The 14,751-nt window shown below is 36.8% G+C and overlaps 1 protein-coding gene across 5 annotated transcripts in view; it reads left to right on the top strand.

Annotated features, from left to right (window-relative positions):
- The window catches only part of inpp5b (inositol polyphosphate-5-phosphatase B), a 32,411-nt gene extending 18,964 nt beyond the window's left edge, over positions 1 to 13,447 (top strand). For all 5 annotated transcript variants that reach the window (XM_073871829.1, XM_073871828.1, XM_073871830.1 and 2 more), the window contains 14 exons: positions 349 to 463; positions 3,678 to 3,794; positions 3,872 to 4,059; positions 4,234 to 4,351; positions 4,489 to 4,592; positions 8,170 to 8,305; positions 8,401 to 8,511; positions 8,610 to 8,775; positions 8,999 to 9,234; positions 9,829 to 9,939; positions 12,084 to 12,168; positions 12,254 to 12,381; positions 12,670 to 12,781; positions 13,094 to 13,447. In XM_073871829.1, the coding sequence (XP_073727930.1) occupies positions 349 to 463; positions 3,678 to 3,794; positions 3,872 to 4,059; positions 4,234 to 4,351; positions 4,489 to 4,592; positions 8,170 to 8,305; positions 8,401 to 8,511; positions 8,610 to 8,775; positions 8,999 to 9,234; positions 9,829 to 9,939; positions 12,084 to 12,168; positions 12,254 to 12,381; positions 12,670 to 12,781; positions 13,094 to 13,233 (1,867 nt within the window). In that variant the 3' untranslated portion in view covers positions 13,234 to 13,447. The remainder of the gene's footprint in view (positions 1 to 348; positions 464 to 3,677; positions 3,795 to 3,871; positions 4,060 to 4,233; positions 4,352 to 4,488; positions 4,593 to 8,169; positions 8,306 to 8,400; positions 8,512 to 8,609; positions 8,776 to 8,998; positions 9,235 to 9,828; positions 9,940 to 12,083; positions 12,169 to 12,253; positions 12,382 to 12,669; positions 12,782 to 13,093) is intronic.
- The last annotated feature ends 1,304 nt before the right edge of the window (positions 13,448 to 14,751 follow it).

Genomic DNA, 14,751 nt, shown 5'->3' with positions numbered 1-14,751 from the left:
TTTACATCTGTTATGCTTTAAGTAGTGATCATTGAGTTTCATAAGAAGCTTACGGTTGAGTGTAAGTGTAGATGATGATGATGATGATGAATTAATGTTGCTCTGCTGTATCAGCACCTGGACATCTTATAATGGTTGAAACATGGATATAACTCTGACTAAAGGCAATGGAGGTGTGATCACCGAAGCCTTTATATTATTTTTTAATAAATATACATGTAGGATTGTGTTTCCTTCTGTTTTTGTGGGTCAGTCATGTAATGTTTGATATGACCTTCAGTGTCACAATATGCAAAACTATGTTTCACAGGAATGATGAGGATGCGTTGTTGTTGTTTTGTGCTGTAGGTTTCAGGAGTTGGACCTCAGTAAAGAAGCGTTCCTCTTCAACGACACCCCTAAAGAACCTGAATGGATGTTAGCCGTCTACAAGGGCCTCCATCCAGATGCCAAGTACGCTTTAGTAAGGACATCTCAGCCCTCACATTGTGATATTTTAATAGGGCTTTCTGTAGATTACAACAGTTCATACTTTTTTGCACTTTTTTTTCTCCAAAATGCCTCTGAGAATTGGGTACATGGCCATAGCAATTTACTATTACTATTTGCAACTATTTAAACTGATCACTGTAAAGAGGTTTGCACAAGAAACTCATCTATTCTGAAATTCATAAATAAACCGAAGGCCAGAACACGAGGAGGTCCTCGGCACAGTTTGTGATGTTTATGTTGTAAAATGTTTCCTTGTAAAAGCTAAAAAAAACCAAATAATACATTTTTATTTAGTCCTTGTTTAATAAGAAAGCAAATAAACTACAAGTTTGATAACACAGATTAATATAGGACTGAAATTAACCCATTATAAAGGAGTACACTTGAAGTACTGTTGTTATGTTTTCATCATCGTGATTTTATGCGCATTTCGAAGTATCACATCAAAAACAAATGATTAAAATCCTTAATTCGCAAAATATTTTTCCGCTTGCTCGAGGTGGTTTTTGATTTGTGCGAATAATGGGAGATGGAAGCGCATTTGCCAAATTAATTCTGATGTAACCCATATATGGGTCTCAACGCCGTCACGATGTCCTTGCTGCTAGTGCCTTCATAAAAAATTCTGCATTCATTTTTCTGTGCACAGCATTTAGTTTGGCAATTACAATACTGCCAATACATTAATAACTTGCCCAATGCTTTCCTGTGTCCATTTTCCAAGTGTGTCTTGTTTTATTTACTGTTGGTTACCAATATTACCGCCATTTGCTCAGACAACTTAATGGAAACGCACCATATTCGAATTTGTTTGTTTTTCCTTTTTTGCAAATTTTGAAAAGATTTGCTTCACTTTGGATGGAAACCCAGCTAGTGTTAGTTGGTGTGCACTGTATTGGAACAATAGCTTTACAGGCAAAAAAGATAAGATTATTGTTTTTATTTGTTTCATTATAAATGATATGTTTCCTTGAATGGCTGTAGTTTAGTAATTGTAGTCTGCTACTTCTGTTAGCATCCGAGGATTCTCACAAAATCTTGGTTTCAAGATGTCAAACATGATTTTTTTCCTTTGGTCCGAATTAAGATTTTGCATTTCCTTTGGTGTGTAAGTGTGTATTAGTACATGCTAACCCTTTGCAAAAGGTACAAACCCCAAAGTAAACGATGATGTGAGTTATCGTCTCCAACGTAAATGTCTTTTCTTGGACTACAACAAACACACGGATTGTAGGCAACAGTTTACTTCCTAGTAGAGATCTTCACGGGTCCACTTAGATCCGAAAACCCCGAGGTCCGACCCGAGACCCGATCGGGTTTGGGTCTAAAAGTTTCACATGTGCCTGTGACACGGGTCGGGTACCATAATAGCGGTCTCGGGTAATTTAAAATGAATGTGTTTTTGCTGAACGGACCCGAGAAGACCCGAACTCTCTCGCGCGCGTGTGTGTGTGAATGTCCTTTTTAAACCTCTCCTCTGTTTTCCAAGAGTGCTTGCGACATTGTGTGACTGGCGGTAGGTTCATTTTCATTGAGACAGACATGTCAGTCATTTTTAAATGTACATTTTAGCGTTACCTTGGTGTCGTCATCAGATAACAAAGTAAAACAAATGGAGCAGCTCGCCAAATTGGTTGCGAAGCCACCAGAGTTTCTTTCTGTCCGACTGCTGCGTGCGGGTCTGCAGAATGCACACACGTCAGTGCCGTTTACATTCGGGTCCAGTCGGGTTAAAATAAAATTGCTACTAGTTCGGGTCGGACTCGGGTCTAATTTTCTCGGGTTCATCTCAGGTCGGGTCTTTCTTTTAAAAAAATTATTTATGCACGTCGGGTTGAGGTAGAAAGTGATTCGGGTCGGGTACATTTCTTTAGACCCGAGAAGACCTCTACTTCCTAGGATTGGTGATGTAGTAAAGACCGACATTATCATAATTCATCACAGCCTGTAAATTAACTCCTGTTAGCATTGCATTGTGAGTGAATCTTTTAAACATGGAAAGGAGCGTCACATTTCCAACTGACGTCAGAGGTATTCAGACCAATCACAACGTATGGATTAGCTGGCCAATCAGGGACACAGAGCTTTTTTGTACAAAATCAGAGCATTTGAGCTAAGCAGTATATCAGGAACTACAAAAATGTACAGTATGTGAAAAAAATTTGTTTTTTAACCATAAACCACGCGAACAAATTGTATTATACCAAATACACAAAATAACGTTGTTTTTAGCAATGAAATAGGTGCACTTTAAATACTTGAATCAACAAATGCTATTTTTATTTATTAAACGCAAGATCTGATATGTTTAAATGCAATAATTTCAAGCCTTTACTGACAATTCAACACAATTTAATAAAAAAAAATCTTATTACAATAATAATTTGAAAATTAATACCATAACATATTTTGCTAAAATAAAGTGAAGCCATTTCAATCAATCATACATAATTAGACTTTATTGAAGTATATTTAAATAGAAAATTGTAAATTGTAAGTTTTTTTTAATGTGGAAAACCTGTGTCGTTAATGAGCATAAAAAAAGTTGTGTACACAGTAGTGTTGGTCTGAATACCAGTTTTTGAGCTTCAAGTTACACCGCAAGTGTGCATTATTTTTCAAATAACTCTCTTATCCTCTTATCCCACGTCTGGATCCGAACCTTACTTCCGGTTTCGTTTTTTTTAATGGTCTGACTAGTTGCTAAACTGATCTCTTGAACAAATGCCTCGTCGAAAATAACAAATATTTAGGTTTCCTAGGTAATCTGTGTTGTTTTTTTGCTTGTTATATAAATAAACTACGTTTAAAGGACTTTGTTGTTATTTATTCTTAGCGGAGTTTACCGGAAGTTAAGTGCGGACCGCGACAGCCGCTTGTTTATGTTGTTACTGCTGAAACCGTCTATAGAGCAGGAGAGTAACACACAGTAAAACGCACTTCCTGCTCGGCACTCTCTGCATTAATGGTAATAATGTTGAAAAAAGTAATGATATTCTGACCCAGCCCTAGTACAAAGTGTGATGAGTGTTAATATTAAACTTTTTACTCAAAAAATATAAAGTAATCTGTTAACTTAGTATCCATTTGAAAGGTACTGGTGAAAACTTTGTTTCTTCAAACTAAATTAAACTTCACGTAAATGTATATATGTGTGTGTGTTTAAATGCGTGTGTTTGTTTTAGGTGAAAGTGGTTCGGCTGGTGGGCATCATGTTGGTGATGTACGTGAAGGCGGAGCATGCAGCGCACATCTCCGAGGTGCAGACGGAGAGCGTCGGCACAGGTGTCATGAGCCGATTGGTGAGATGCCTCACTTTTCTCTTTCTTGAGATGCGCTGCATGAATGACATCTTGAATGAAGCTCATGTCGTATTCAGGGCAATAAAGGTGCTGTGGCCGTTCGCTTCCGCTTTCATAACTCGGACATCTGTGTTGTGAATTCTCACCTGGCTGCGCACACAGAAGAGTTTGAAAGACGCAATCAGGACTTCAAGGACATTTGCCGGAGGCTGCAGTTTGAACAGCTGGACCCGAGCCTTCCACCTCTCACTATCATGAAACACAAGTAAGAGAGCTCAACACGATGATCAGTTTATACTATATGTGTCATTCAACATCAGAGCTTTTCGTTGTAATATCTCATTGTGTGCCAGCAACTCCAGGGTCATGGGTTTGGTTCCTAGGAAGACTACTACATTGATCGAATGTATAAATGTATATGTACGGGTTTTATTTCCAGTATCGTATTGTGGCTGGGAGATCTAAACTACAGAATAAGTGATCTTGAAGTAGATCATGTGAAGGACCTAATAGCTAAAAAGGATTTTGAGACCCTTTACAATCATGACCAGCTAAAGTCTTCATACATGCAGATGTCTTTATTAGACTGCACAATCTGATCATATCTGTTTAGATTGACACTTAATCTATTGATATTTTCTGTCTATCTGTGCCTCAATAAAGTCATCCTCTCTTCCTCTCCTCTCAGCTAAAGAGGCAGATGGATGAAGAGGCTGTGTTTGTGGGCTTCACAGAGGGGGAGATTGATTTCCAGCCCACTTATAAATATAACACCGGCTCAGATCAGTGGGACACAAGGTAAGAGAGCAGGACCACAGCTACCCCTTCAAAAAAACATAAAAGACTTTATCTTCTCTTGCATGTAACTCATCCTGCACTGTTTGTGCTATGGGTATGAATGATAAGACAGGAAATCAGACTTTACACCTGGCAGACAATAAACCCACACAGATATTTATATTTAAGCTAAGTCATTTATTGAGGTTGCTTTGTAAAAAAATGTGTGATTTTAGGAGATTTCCTAATTTGGTCCAAGTAGTTAACCTTACAGTTCTTCCAGAAAAATGCAGTTTTTTGTGATTGTTGCGGGCAAAAATCCTTGATCTCGCGGCACATTTTTTATGCAATGGAATATGCGGGATATTTATGCAATGAAATTGCGGGAACTTGCAAAAACTGTGATTGGGGTTTGCAGCTTTTCAATTATGTTCACGTTGCGTAATTATGTCACTTCATAATGTTCACATAGCAGCAGGGGACATGGCTGCGCTTGTTTAAAATAAATGCAACATTTTTCTACTTTCTGCTAAGATATATATGACTTTTTTCTACAAAATGTGGGGAATCTGAAATTATGCAAACCACGCATATTTTGCGTGCAGAAATCTGCAGCGTATCTGAAAAAATGCGGCCCCCGCATGCAAACTTTGGCTGATTATGCATTAAATCATGCGATCGCATGATCGCGTTTTTCTGGAATAGATTGCGCATGACGTAACAAAAGCCACCGCGCCACCATATTTGTATGCCCAAACCTTCTGTTGTGCAATCCAGTAATTTATATAGGTGTGTGTGTTGGTCTATGTGGTTTAAGAGGACATGAATAGACATGTTTATTATGCTATAAATGTGGTTTAAGGGGACACAGAGAGTGTCCCCATAAACGGAAAAGCTAAAAAAACATACTAAATGGTAGTTTTTCATAGATTAAAGACTGGCAACAGGTTTTTGTGACATTGGGGTTAGGGATTGGGGTAGGTTAGGGGAATAGAATATAACAGTTCGGACAGTATAAAATGCATTGCGCCTATGGAGATGTCCCTGTAAACCACATACACCAACGTGTGTGTGTGTGTGTGTGTGTGTGTGTGTGTGTGTGTGTGTGTGTGTGTGTGTGTGTGTGTGTGTGTGTGTGTGTGTGTGGTTCAGTCGTGTAGACAGATCTTTTCTGAAAAGCAAGTATAGATGGTATGCATTGACATCACTTTTCCACATGACCACGCAAGAGCTCGCCCGGTTGAGTGTCAAAACGTGGAACAAAATGGCTGGTTTTCATAGGGGCTGCTGCGAAAATGCCAGTGAAACTGACTATTATTAGCTTAAATTAAATTTAGTTGGACTTAACAGCAGAGGTGGACAATACTTAGTTACATCAGTTACCTTTTCCAAGCATCTGTGCTTTTTTTGTGGTGTTTGTCTTGAGAAAAATTTAACTTCACTACATTCTAAAGCATATAATCATAATGTGTATTCTTTAATATTGCATATTAAAATTTATTTAATACCAAACTACATTAAAATTGTGTACTTTTACTTGAGTAAAAGCACATTAATGTACTTAAATATTAAATGTAAAACAAAAACGTATTATTTATGAAATGTAAAAGAGTAAAAATTATGATAATATGCTTTGGAATGTATGTTTTCCAAAGAAAAACATGGATAAAATATACATACTTGAAAAAAAAACTTTTAAGTAGAAAGTAAAACCTCTGCTTGTTAGTGACACTAGCAAATTATTAACCCACCTGTAGTCAGTGGACGTTGGAATGAACGATCTATTTACTTCTCCTTTCGGTGTTTTTGGCATTTTGTTAAACGATAGCTCGGAATTCTTGTTAGTCTGGTAACTTAGTACAGTCTATCGCACAACCGCTGTTTCCCATTTAGACGCGTTTTCATCATGTTTTCGCCGATGTCACGCTGTACTTAAATGCTGCCGCTCTGTCTTTTGCCACTCAGTGGGCGTAACCACAGTCCCTCTCGCCGACGGTGACGTCATGTGCATACCCTATATAGATGATGGGGTGTGACGAGATCTCGCGAGATTAAATGTGTATCGCGAAATTAATTATGTCACGAGATTTCTCGTGGAGGTGAAATGCTGGTCGTTACTCAAACAAAAGGCTGCATCCTTTGGTGGTTGCATTTGTAGACTGCACTATAATTAACAATTATAAAGTTCACTATTATATTTACTTAATCGTAAATTGTTGGAATATGCTTATGACTTGCGAATGAAATGCTTGGTTAATTGGTTAAAATTTTGATGACGTATGCAGCCTGCATATATGACCTCTGGAGGCTGCAGCTTTCTGTTTAAGAAACGGCCACTGTAATATCAGCATAAAGTTAAATTTCTGGCTAAACCTATATGTGAATGCATTATATTCTGTCTTTCACGGCGTGTGCTTTTTTGTTTGGGTTTCCAATAATGTTCGTCTGAAACGCGTTGTGATGTCTGTTGATAAGTGTCAGATGTGAAGTGTCTCAGCAGATTAAACCTCTTACTGGGAGTTCAGTTCACATGATTTTGGGACGGTTTCCTGGACAGAGATTAGACTAGTCCTAGACTAAAATAATTGAGAGAGCTGTCCAAACTGAAAACATCTTGCACTGACATATCTTAAAATACATGAGTGCCCTTTGTTTTGCCTCAAAATGCACACAAGTAATGTTTTTAAGGCATGTTTGTTATATTTCCTAATTAAGATGAGGCCTAGTCATGGTTTAAGATAATCCCTGTCCAGGAAACCACCCCCTAATGTCTACATATACTTGCTTAAGAATAACAGTGGCTGTGTCATTTCTATTGTAAAGAATTAGACAAATATTAAAGATTTAAATGCGTTAACAAACGTTGTTTGGCTAAAGTAAGCATAGAAAGTGAAAGTAACAGAAGCAGATATTTTAGGGCCCCCTGCAGGCATTTGTTATAATGCATAATGCTGATTTTATTACAAAGGTTACCTACATATTACTGTAATGTTTATTTGAACCAATTATTATTGCATCGTCATTATTATGTAATTTTAAAGGTTATTGCTCACTTGGGTCTATTTTTATTACCAAAAAAATCTAATAACTTCATTATCAATTAGCAAAATAATTGTTAGGGACAGCCATAGATTAGTTAAAACATTTCAAAATAGTGTGATTTCAGTTTTCCATTCATTTATTTTTTCATTGAGGATTTCTTAAAAAGTGTAAAAATCTCGTCTTGTTCTTGTGAACACAAGCTCATGTCTCGTTTTGTGGATTAGGTGCCTTTTTGTTTTATTTTATCACGTGCCATGTTCAAACGAAAATGCATTAGTGCGAACTTGACAATAAACCTCAACACAAACTTCAATCACGAGTACAATCAACCAAAAACAACTGGTGACTATTATCGATAACTAGAGAAATAAATCCAGTAATGCGTCTTAATAATAATAACCACCAAACATGAACATGCCACAGTAAGAATGTACTGTATGTTAAACACAAGTCCAGTCAACAAAATAATCTTTGTTAGCAACATCTTATTCAGTATATACTGCGTAAAATATGAAATGACTGCAGTCCTTGTTTTTGTGACTTTATATGTATGCAGTGAGAAGTGCAGAGTACCAGCGTGGTGTGACCGCATCCTGTGGAGGGGAAAGAACATTAAACCGCTTCATTATGAGAGTCACATGACCCTAAAGACCAGTGACCACAAACCTGTCAGCTCTCTAATGGAGATCGGGGTGAGAATGACGGCCCACTTTACTTACCCTTCAGCCAATCGTCATCCTCTGTACTCTTGAATGACATGTATACTGTATATCTTTACTCTGAACAGATCAAGGTGGTGCACGAGGAGTCCTACAAGAAAACATTTGAGGATATTGTTCGGCATATTGACAAACTGGAGAATGATTGTATTCCTTCAGTGACTGTCTCGCAGACTGAGGTAATGCTCATCTGTTGTAAATGTTTATCTGTTGGTTTTGATACGGTTCACGTTGGAATTGTTAATTAATTTTGATTTTCTTTTCTCCATGATCATAGTTTTATTTCAAGGATGTGAAGTTTATGCAGCATCAGGCACATACGGTGACCGTTTACAATGAGGGCCAGGTGCCGTGTCAGTTTGAGTTCATTCGGAAGTTAGATGAACCTGCGTACAGTAAACCCTGGTTGACAGCAAACCCAGCTAAAGGCTTCCTGGCCCAGGGTGAGACTTTTACACCTTAATCTTAGTCAAGACATCTCTTAACAAATGTTTGCATAGTTAATAAAAAGGCCAATCAGCCATTTACACCAGCATGAAATGAGCCGGTGAGAGTATGTTACAGTGGGTGGAGTTACCCGGATCAACAGGTCAAATATGATATAAAAACAAGCAGAGACTGGTGGTGGTGGTGATGTTAATGTGTTGTGCTGTCTGTGTACTGTAGGTGCCAGTGTGGACATCGACCTGGAGGTGTTTGTGAACCGTACCACAGCCCCAGAGCTGAACACAGGCCAGGAGACACTTGAAGACATCTTGATTCTTCATCTGGAGAGGGGTAAAGACTACTTCATCTCGGTCACAGGCTCCTATCTACCCAGCTGTTTCGGCTCTTCGCTCGGTACCCTGTGTCTGCTGAGAGAACCTATACAGGACATGTCAATGGACACCATCAGAGACCTGGTGAGATCTTTCACTAGAAGCTTTACTTTTGTCAGGTTTCATGCACATCAATAAACTCAGTTACGTACTCAGTTTGTTTAAAAGGCTAATAAAGGGGTAAAGTGTATATATACCCTCTAAAAACTTAAAGCGATTAATCGAATACAAAATAATTTTTTTTTTTGCAGAATATATGTGTGTGCACTTTGTAATTATTTTGAATATAGAAATACACACATACATGTATACATTTAAGAAAAATGTTATGTATATGTAATATAAAATATATCAAAATCTAAATAAATATATACATATAAAAGTTTCTTAAATACATACATGCATGTGTGAGTATTTATATATACAAAATAATTTCACACAGTGCACACACATATATTGTGCAAAAACAAACTCTTATTTTGTATTCGATTAATCACGATTAATCTTTTGACAGCCCTACTAATAATGTAAAGCAGAAAAACAAATGGTACACAATGTGTAACAACTACTAGAGAATATCTGCTTTACAGAAAATATCTCTCAGCATTTTATTTTGGGATGCCCTTTTCCTATAAAAAATGCTTAAACCAACACTTTTTTGTTTGTTTTTGTTTTTAGTCTCTGAAGTCAAATAGTCAACTGAACGAATCTGAAGCTGAGAAACCTCAAGAAATCCCAAAGGAAATATGGATGATGGTCGAACATCTCTACCGTAATGCAAAAAAACAGGTCTCATTATTTTCTTTGGGCTCTGTACCAACATTTTGGCTTCAGTACTGAACCAGAATACCTTAGTATCAGTACTGAATCTGTACCATAAGTAAAAAAATAACCAGCTTCAAAAGATAAATGAAATGATAGATATTTTGTTTTGCCTGAACAAACAACAAACAGCACTGCATTCAGATACAATTAACCCTTAAAGAGCCAGTAAGATGCTAATTTTAGGGGTCCTATCACTGTTTATAAGTCCTGGACAACAGGTTTAAATGCATGCAAGGTCAAAAAACACTGTAATTTTCTTTTTTTTAAATTTAAAATTACCCTATTTCCCAGAGATCCCCAAACGATCCCCAAACCGTTCAACAACTCAGTCTGCCTAAACCCCACTTTTCAGTAGCCTACTTTGCTCTGATTGGTCAACTGACACAGTCTCCGCACAGATCAGTGGCACAGACCAATAGTGCAACATGTATTGACCTAGTGCTACATGATTTATATCAAAACACATCCTTCATCATATTTCCAAGCAATAAAAACGACGACAAAAACTAACGTTTTTTACACTCATTTAAGCATTTATGTAAGCTAACCGGACCATAGCAAAAATGTAAACACAAGTGCACATGCGTTAGCCGCTTGTTAACGTGACTCCCTGACAGTATATTAAGAGTTTAAACAACGACATAATTTATCATTAATCCAAGCAATAAAAACGACAACAGACACTAACATTTTACACTCATTTAAGCAGGTATGTAAGCTAACCGGACCATAGCAAAAATGTCAACCCTAAGTTAGTGCACATGCGTTAGCCGCTTGCTAACTTGTCTCTCTGACAGTATATTAAGAGTTTAAACAAAGTCGACAGAAACCAACATTTTACACTCATTTAAGCAAGTATGTAACTTACAGGTTGTGGTTAGGAGATGCATGTTGTTCCAAATAAAGTGGATACTGAACCTGAACCATATGGTTTCTTCTCTCCTTGAAAAAGTAATTTTAACCACAGATTCTTCATATATCTTCATCCTTTGGTAGTGAAAACAACACAAACTGAAAACAAAGCGTGATATGATGTTTACATACTAACTAGCTGTGGGCAGGTCATAGTTTTCGTTTCTCCTACGGGCAAGGCTGTAGGCGGAGATTATTATGCAAAGTGTTCGTATTGCGTGGATAACGTCAGGCAGGAGATTCAATCCATATGACGACTCGTTTCAGCGATTCAGAATCGACTCCCTACTTTACTTAGCCAATAACTTTATTAATCGTGCACTTTTTGGTTCAACTACTTTGCACGTTGTTTACATTGATAAAGAGCTACATGATACACTGCAATACAGCTCAGTTTCGATTTTGGATCTGTGTGGCTTTTTAAAAAGGGAAAGGAAAAGAAATAAAAAAACACAACACCTCAATCAGTAGGAAGAAAATCGTCATTTGTGACCCGTGCTGTCTAAATGGGTCTGAATGCACACGGTCTAATTTTGAGCTACAGGTAAATATGTCCACTTTAAAGTGTTTGTACAAAAAACATTAAAGGGGACATATCATGAAAATCTGACTTTTTCCATGCTTAAGTGCTATAATTGGGTCCCCTGTGCTTTTATCAACCTAGAAAATGTGATCAACCCAGTAACTTAGTTTTGGTAAACCATTCTCTGCAAGCATGTGAAAAAATAGTTCATTGAAATTTGGCTCCCCTTGTGATGTCAGAAGGGGATAATAGCGCCCCTTAATCTGCACTATCTAACCACGGCACTGCCATTTAGTGCAGAGATTAACTAATTTGCATTTAAAAGGACACATCCAAAACGGCACATTTTTGCACACACTTACAAAGTGGCAATTTTATAATAAATTACCTATATGGTATTTTGAGCTAAAACTTCACATATGTACTCTGGGAACACCAAAGATGTATTTTACATCTTAAAAAAGTCTTGTGAAATGTCCCCTTTAAGCCCTCGTCTAGCGTGTTGTGCTAAACTGTGCTGTTGTAGGTCAGTATTGTTGAAGTCACACAGCAGGAATCTGTGAAGGGAATGAACTAAACCTGAAACACACAAAACTGAGCCATTCATCTGAACCATTCTTGAGTGTTTAGAGATGTTGTATTGAGGTCTTTTGTGGTGATTTGTGTGTTGCAGGAAGATCTCTTTCAACAGCCCGGCCTCCGCAGCGAGTTTGAAGAGATTCGGGATTGTCTGGACACCTGCTGCTTAGACACTCTTCGTATCCTTCCCTATACTTAACTTTACAAATGTCTTAGATTTTGTCATGCCTGCTGTTGAGGGCTCTTAACTTTGAAAACTATCAGCGGGGAGTAATCATTCAGTGGCTGAAGCCCTCCTCCTGTTCCTGGATGCTCTTCCTGAACCTGTCATCCCTTTCTCTTTCTATCAGCAGTGCTTGGACAGCTGCTCAGACAGCGCTCATTGTAAACAGGTCTGTGTCCTCAAAACCTCTTCTAATGCTAAGCACACAACTGTATATCACAACACTAAACATTACAAGACAAACAATACCACAGCGCGGCACACCACACAACCGATCGTAACCTGGGGCTAGTGGTTACAGATTACAAACTGACCTTTACATGTCTTTCAACATCCAGATACATGTCACATGGTAATGCCAAGTATGTGTGAACACAGCCAGAGGTGCCCACATTAAAGAGTGGAAGAGATTTGGTTTTAATTTGTAAAGTAAATTTTGTTTGTTTTTTCTCCACAGATTATTGCTATGCTACCTCAGTGCCATAAAAATGTTTTTAACTATTTAGTTGCTTTTCTTCAAGAACTGTTGAAGTACTCTGCACATAATCGCCTGGATTTAAGTATTTTAGGTACGTTAACAAAACACTTTCATGATCTGTTTTTGTGTCAATCTTTGAATCAAAAGATTTTGAGAACATTAAAAGCTTATAAACTGAGACACATTATAAGATTAAAACGAAATACTGCTAACAAAAGACGATTTGTAGGTCTTTAAAAAGATAAATTTTTGATTTGGGAGCATTCTGGTACTTTCAGTTGTTTAATTTAACAGTTTCTCTGGGATTTCCAGGGAATGCATATGGACTGCCAGAAATGTTCATGAATAATCCCATCCAGTCCGAGGCTGAAATGTTTATGACTGCTTTCTCTTTTGTTTTCAGCCCCAGTTTTTGCTGGCCTTTTGCTTAGATCACCCACGAAGCAAGATCTTATAGAGAAAAGGAAGGCGAAGGAGTTTTTTCAGCATTTCTTAGTTGAGATGCCCTCTGACGGTGACATTCATGAGAAATTACCTGAATAATGTACTGCATCAATTCAGACAAATACTTTTTTTACAATTATGTTCATAGACCTTGTAGTTGCCTTTTAATTCAAAGCATTTTAAACAAATAGGTTTTATTTTAAAACCAGATGGGGGACTAATTGTTTGAGAAATAGTGACTATTTAATGAAACATGTTTTTAATGTTTGTAAATACAACTGTTTGTATATTAAATATGAATCGAATTATAACAGAATTCGCAGTGCTTGACTTTATTATTCTTTCTAAATAAATGCATATAATTAAAGAAAATCGATTCTGAAGATTTCATTATATTTTATGCTCATTTTAAACAAGATTTTTATAGCCAACCTCAAATCCTTTGAGTATTAAATCAATGGCAGCTTTGTAATTGCATAATCAATGAGAGTGATTCTCACGAAATCCAGATTTAGAAGGTGTTTTTTTAAAGTCCTTGAAGCCAATTTTTTTGCACATATAAGATTAAGGTCTGAAATTACTATAACCATTATTTTTAGAGGATTTAAAAAATATTTCCTATAGAATTGTTAAATTTTTTCAGATTATCATTATCAAAAATTATCATTACCGCAACATGATATTACATTAAATATATGCATTTACAAACTCATGTTTCGGTAATGAGACCTAAAAAGTTGTCTAGGTGACAAACTAAATTTCAACTTTTATCTGGAGAGAAAAAATAAGAACTGCTTACCTGGTAGCCATCTTGAGTGTCACAGTCAATTATGTCCCTTACAACAATTTTGTTTGAAAATGTTAGTTCCTTGAGGGCTTAACAATGATTGAAAATTGTTGCGGAGGATGAGAAAAGTTTTCTTGGACACATTTATATTACTTATTATTGTCTCTACATTTACCAATGATCACCAAATACCACATGTTTCTTTACTGTAAATGTTTATAGTATAACATGCACTGAAGCTTTTTATTTTTTAAATTTTTTAATTATAAATATTTCCATGTCAAAGAACCTAAATCCAGTCATGGACACGTTGCGGTAATGAACATTTCCCCCTTAAATGTGGAAAAAACAACACAATTGGTTTATATGATGTCATTTGAAATTGTACATGAAGATATGTTTGTAACTGTATGCTTTTTATTTTGATACTCTTACTTTGCATTTACTTTTTTATCAAAATGTTTCATGACACCTCATAAGTCTAATTTCGCGAGAATCACCCGCATGTTCATATTTATTTTCACTGTTTTGCATTGCTACAAAGCAGCTTTACAGAAGACATGTTTTGAAACAAAGAGCAGAGGCTAAAAAACATTTTAGTAGAAACCATTTCTTCTAACGGAAAAAATAAATAGAAAACAGAAAGAAACAATAGAAAATGGGAAAATAATAGAATCAGAACTAGTGACTGTAAAACTAATTGTCTGGATTGTTTAGAAATCAAGCAACTATGTATGTCTTAGTATATGATCACACAGTGAATGATAAACAGACAAACCCATTCATGACAGATGCCCCTGCTATTGAAAGTAACCAAGGGGACTATTTTC

This window comes from Misgurnus anguillicaudatus, chromosome 10, assembly GCF_027580225.2.
Source record: "Misgurnus anguillicaudatus chromosome 10, ASM2758022v2, whole genome shotgun sequence".
Lineage (NCBI taxonomy): Eukaryota > Metazoa > Chordata > Actinopteri > Cypriniformes > Cobitidae > Misgurnus > Misgurnus anguillicaudatus.
This window is presented reverse-complemented; position numbering and strand designations above follow the sequence as displayed.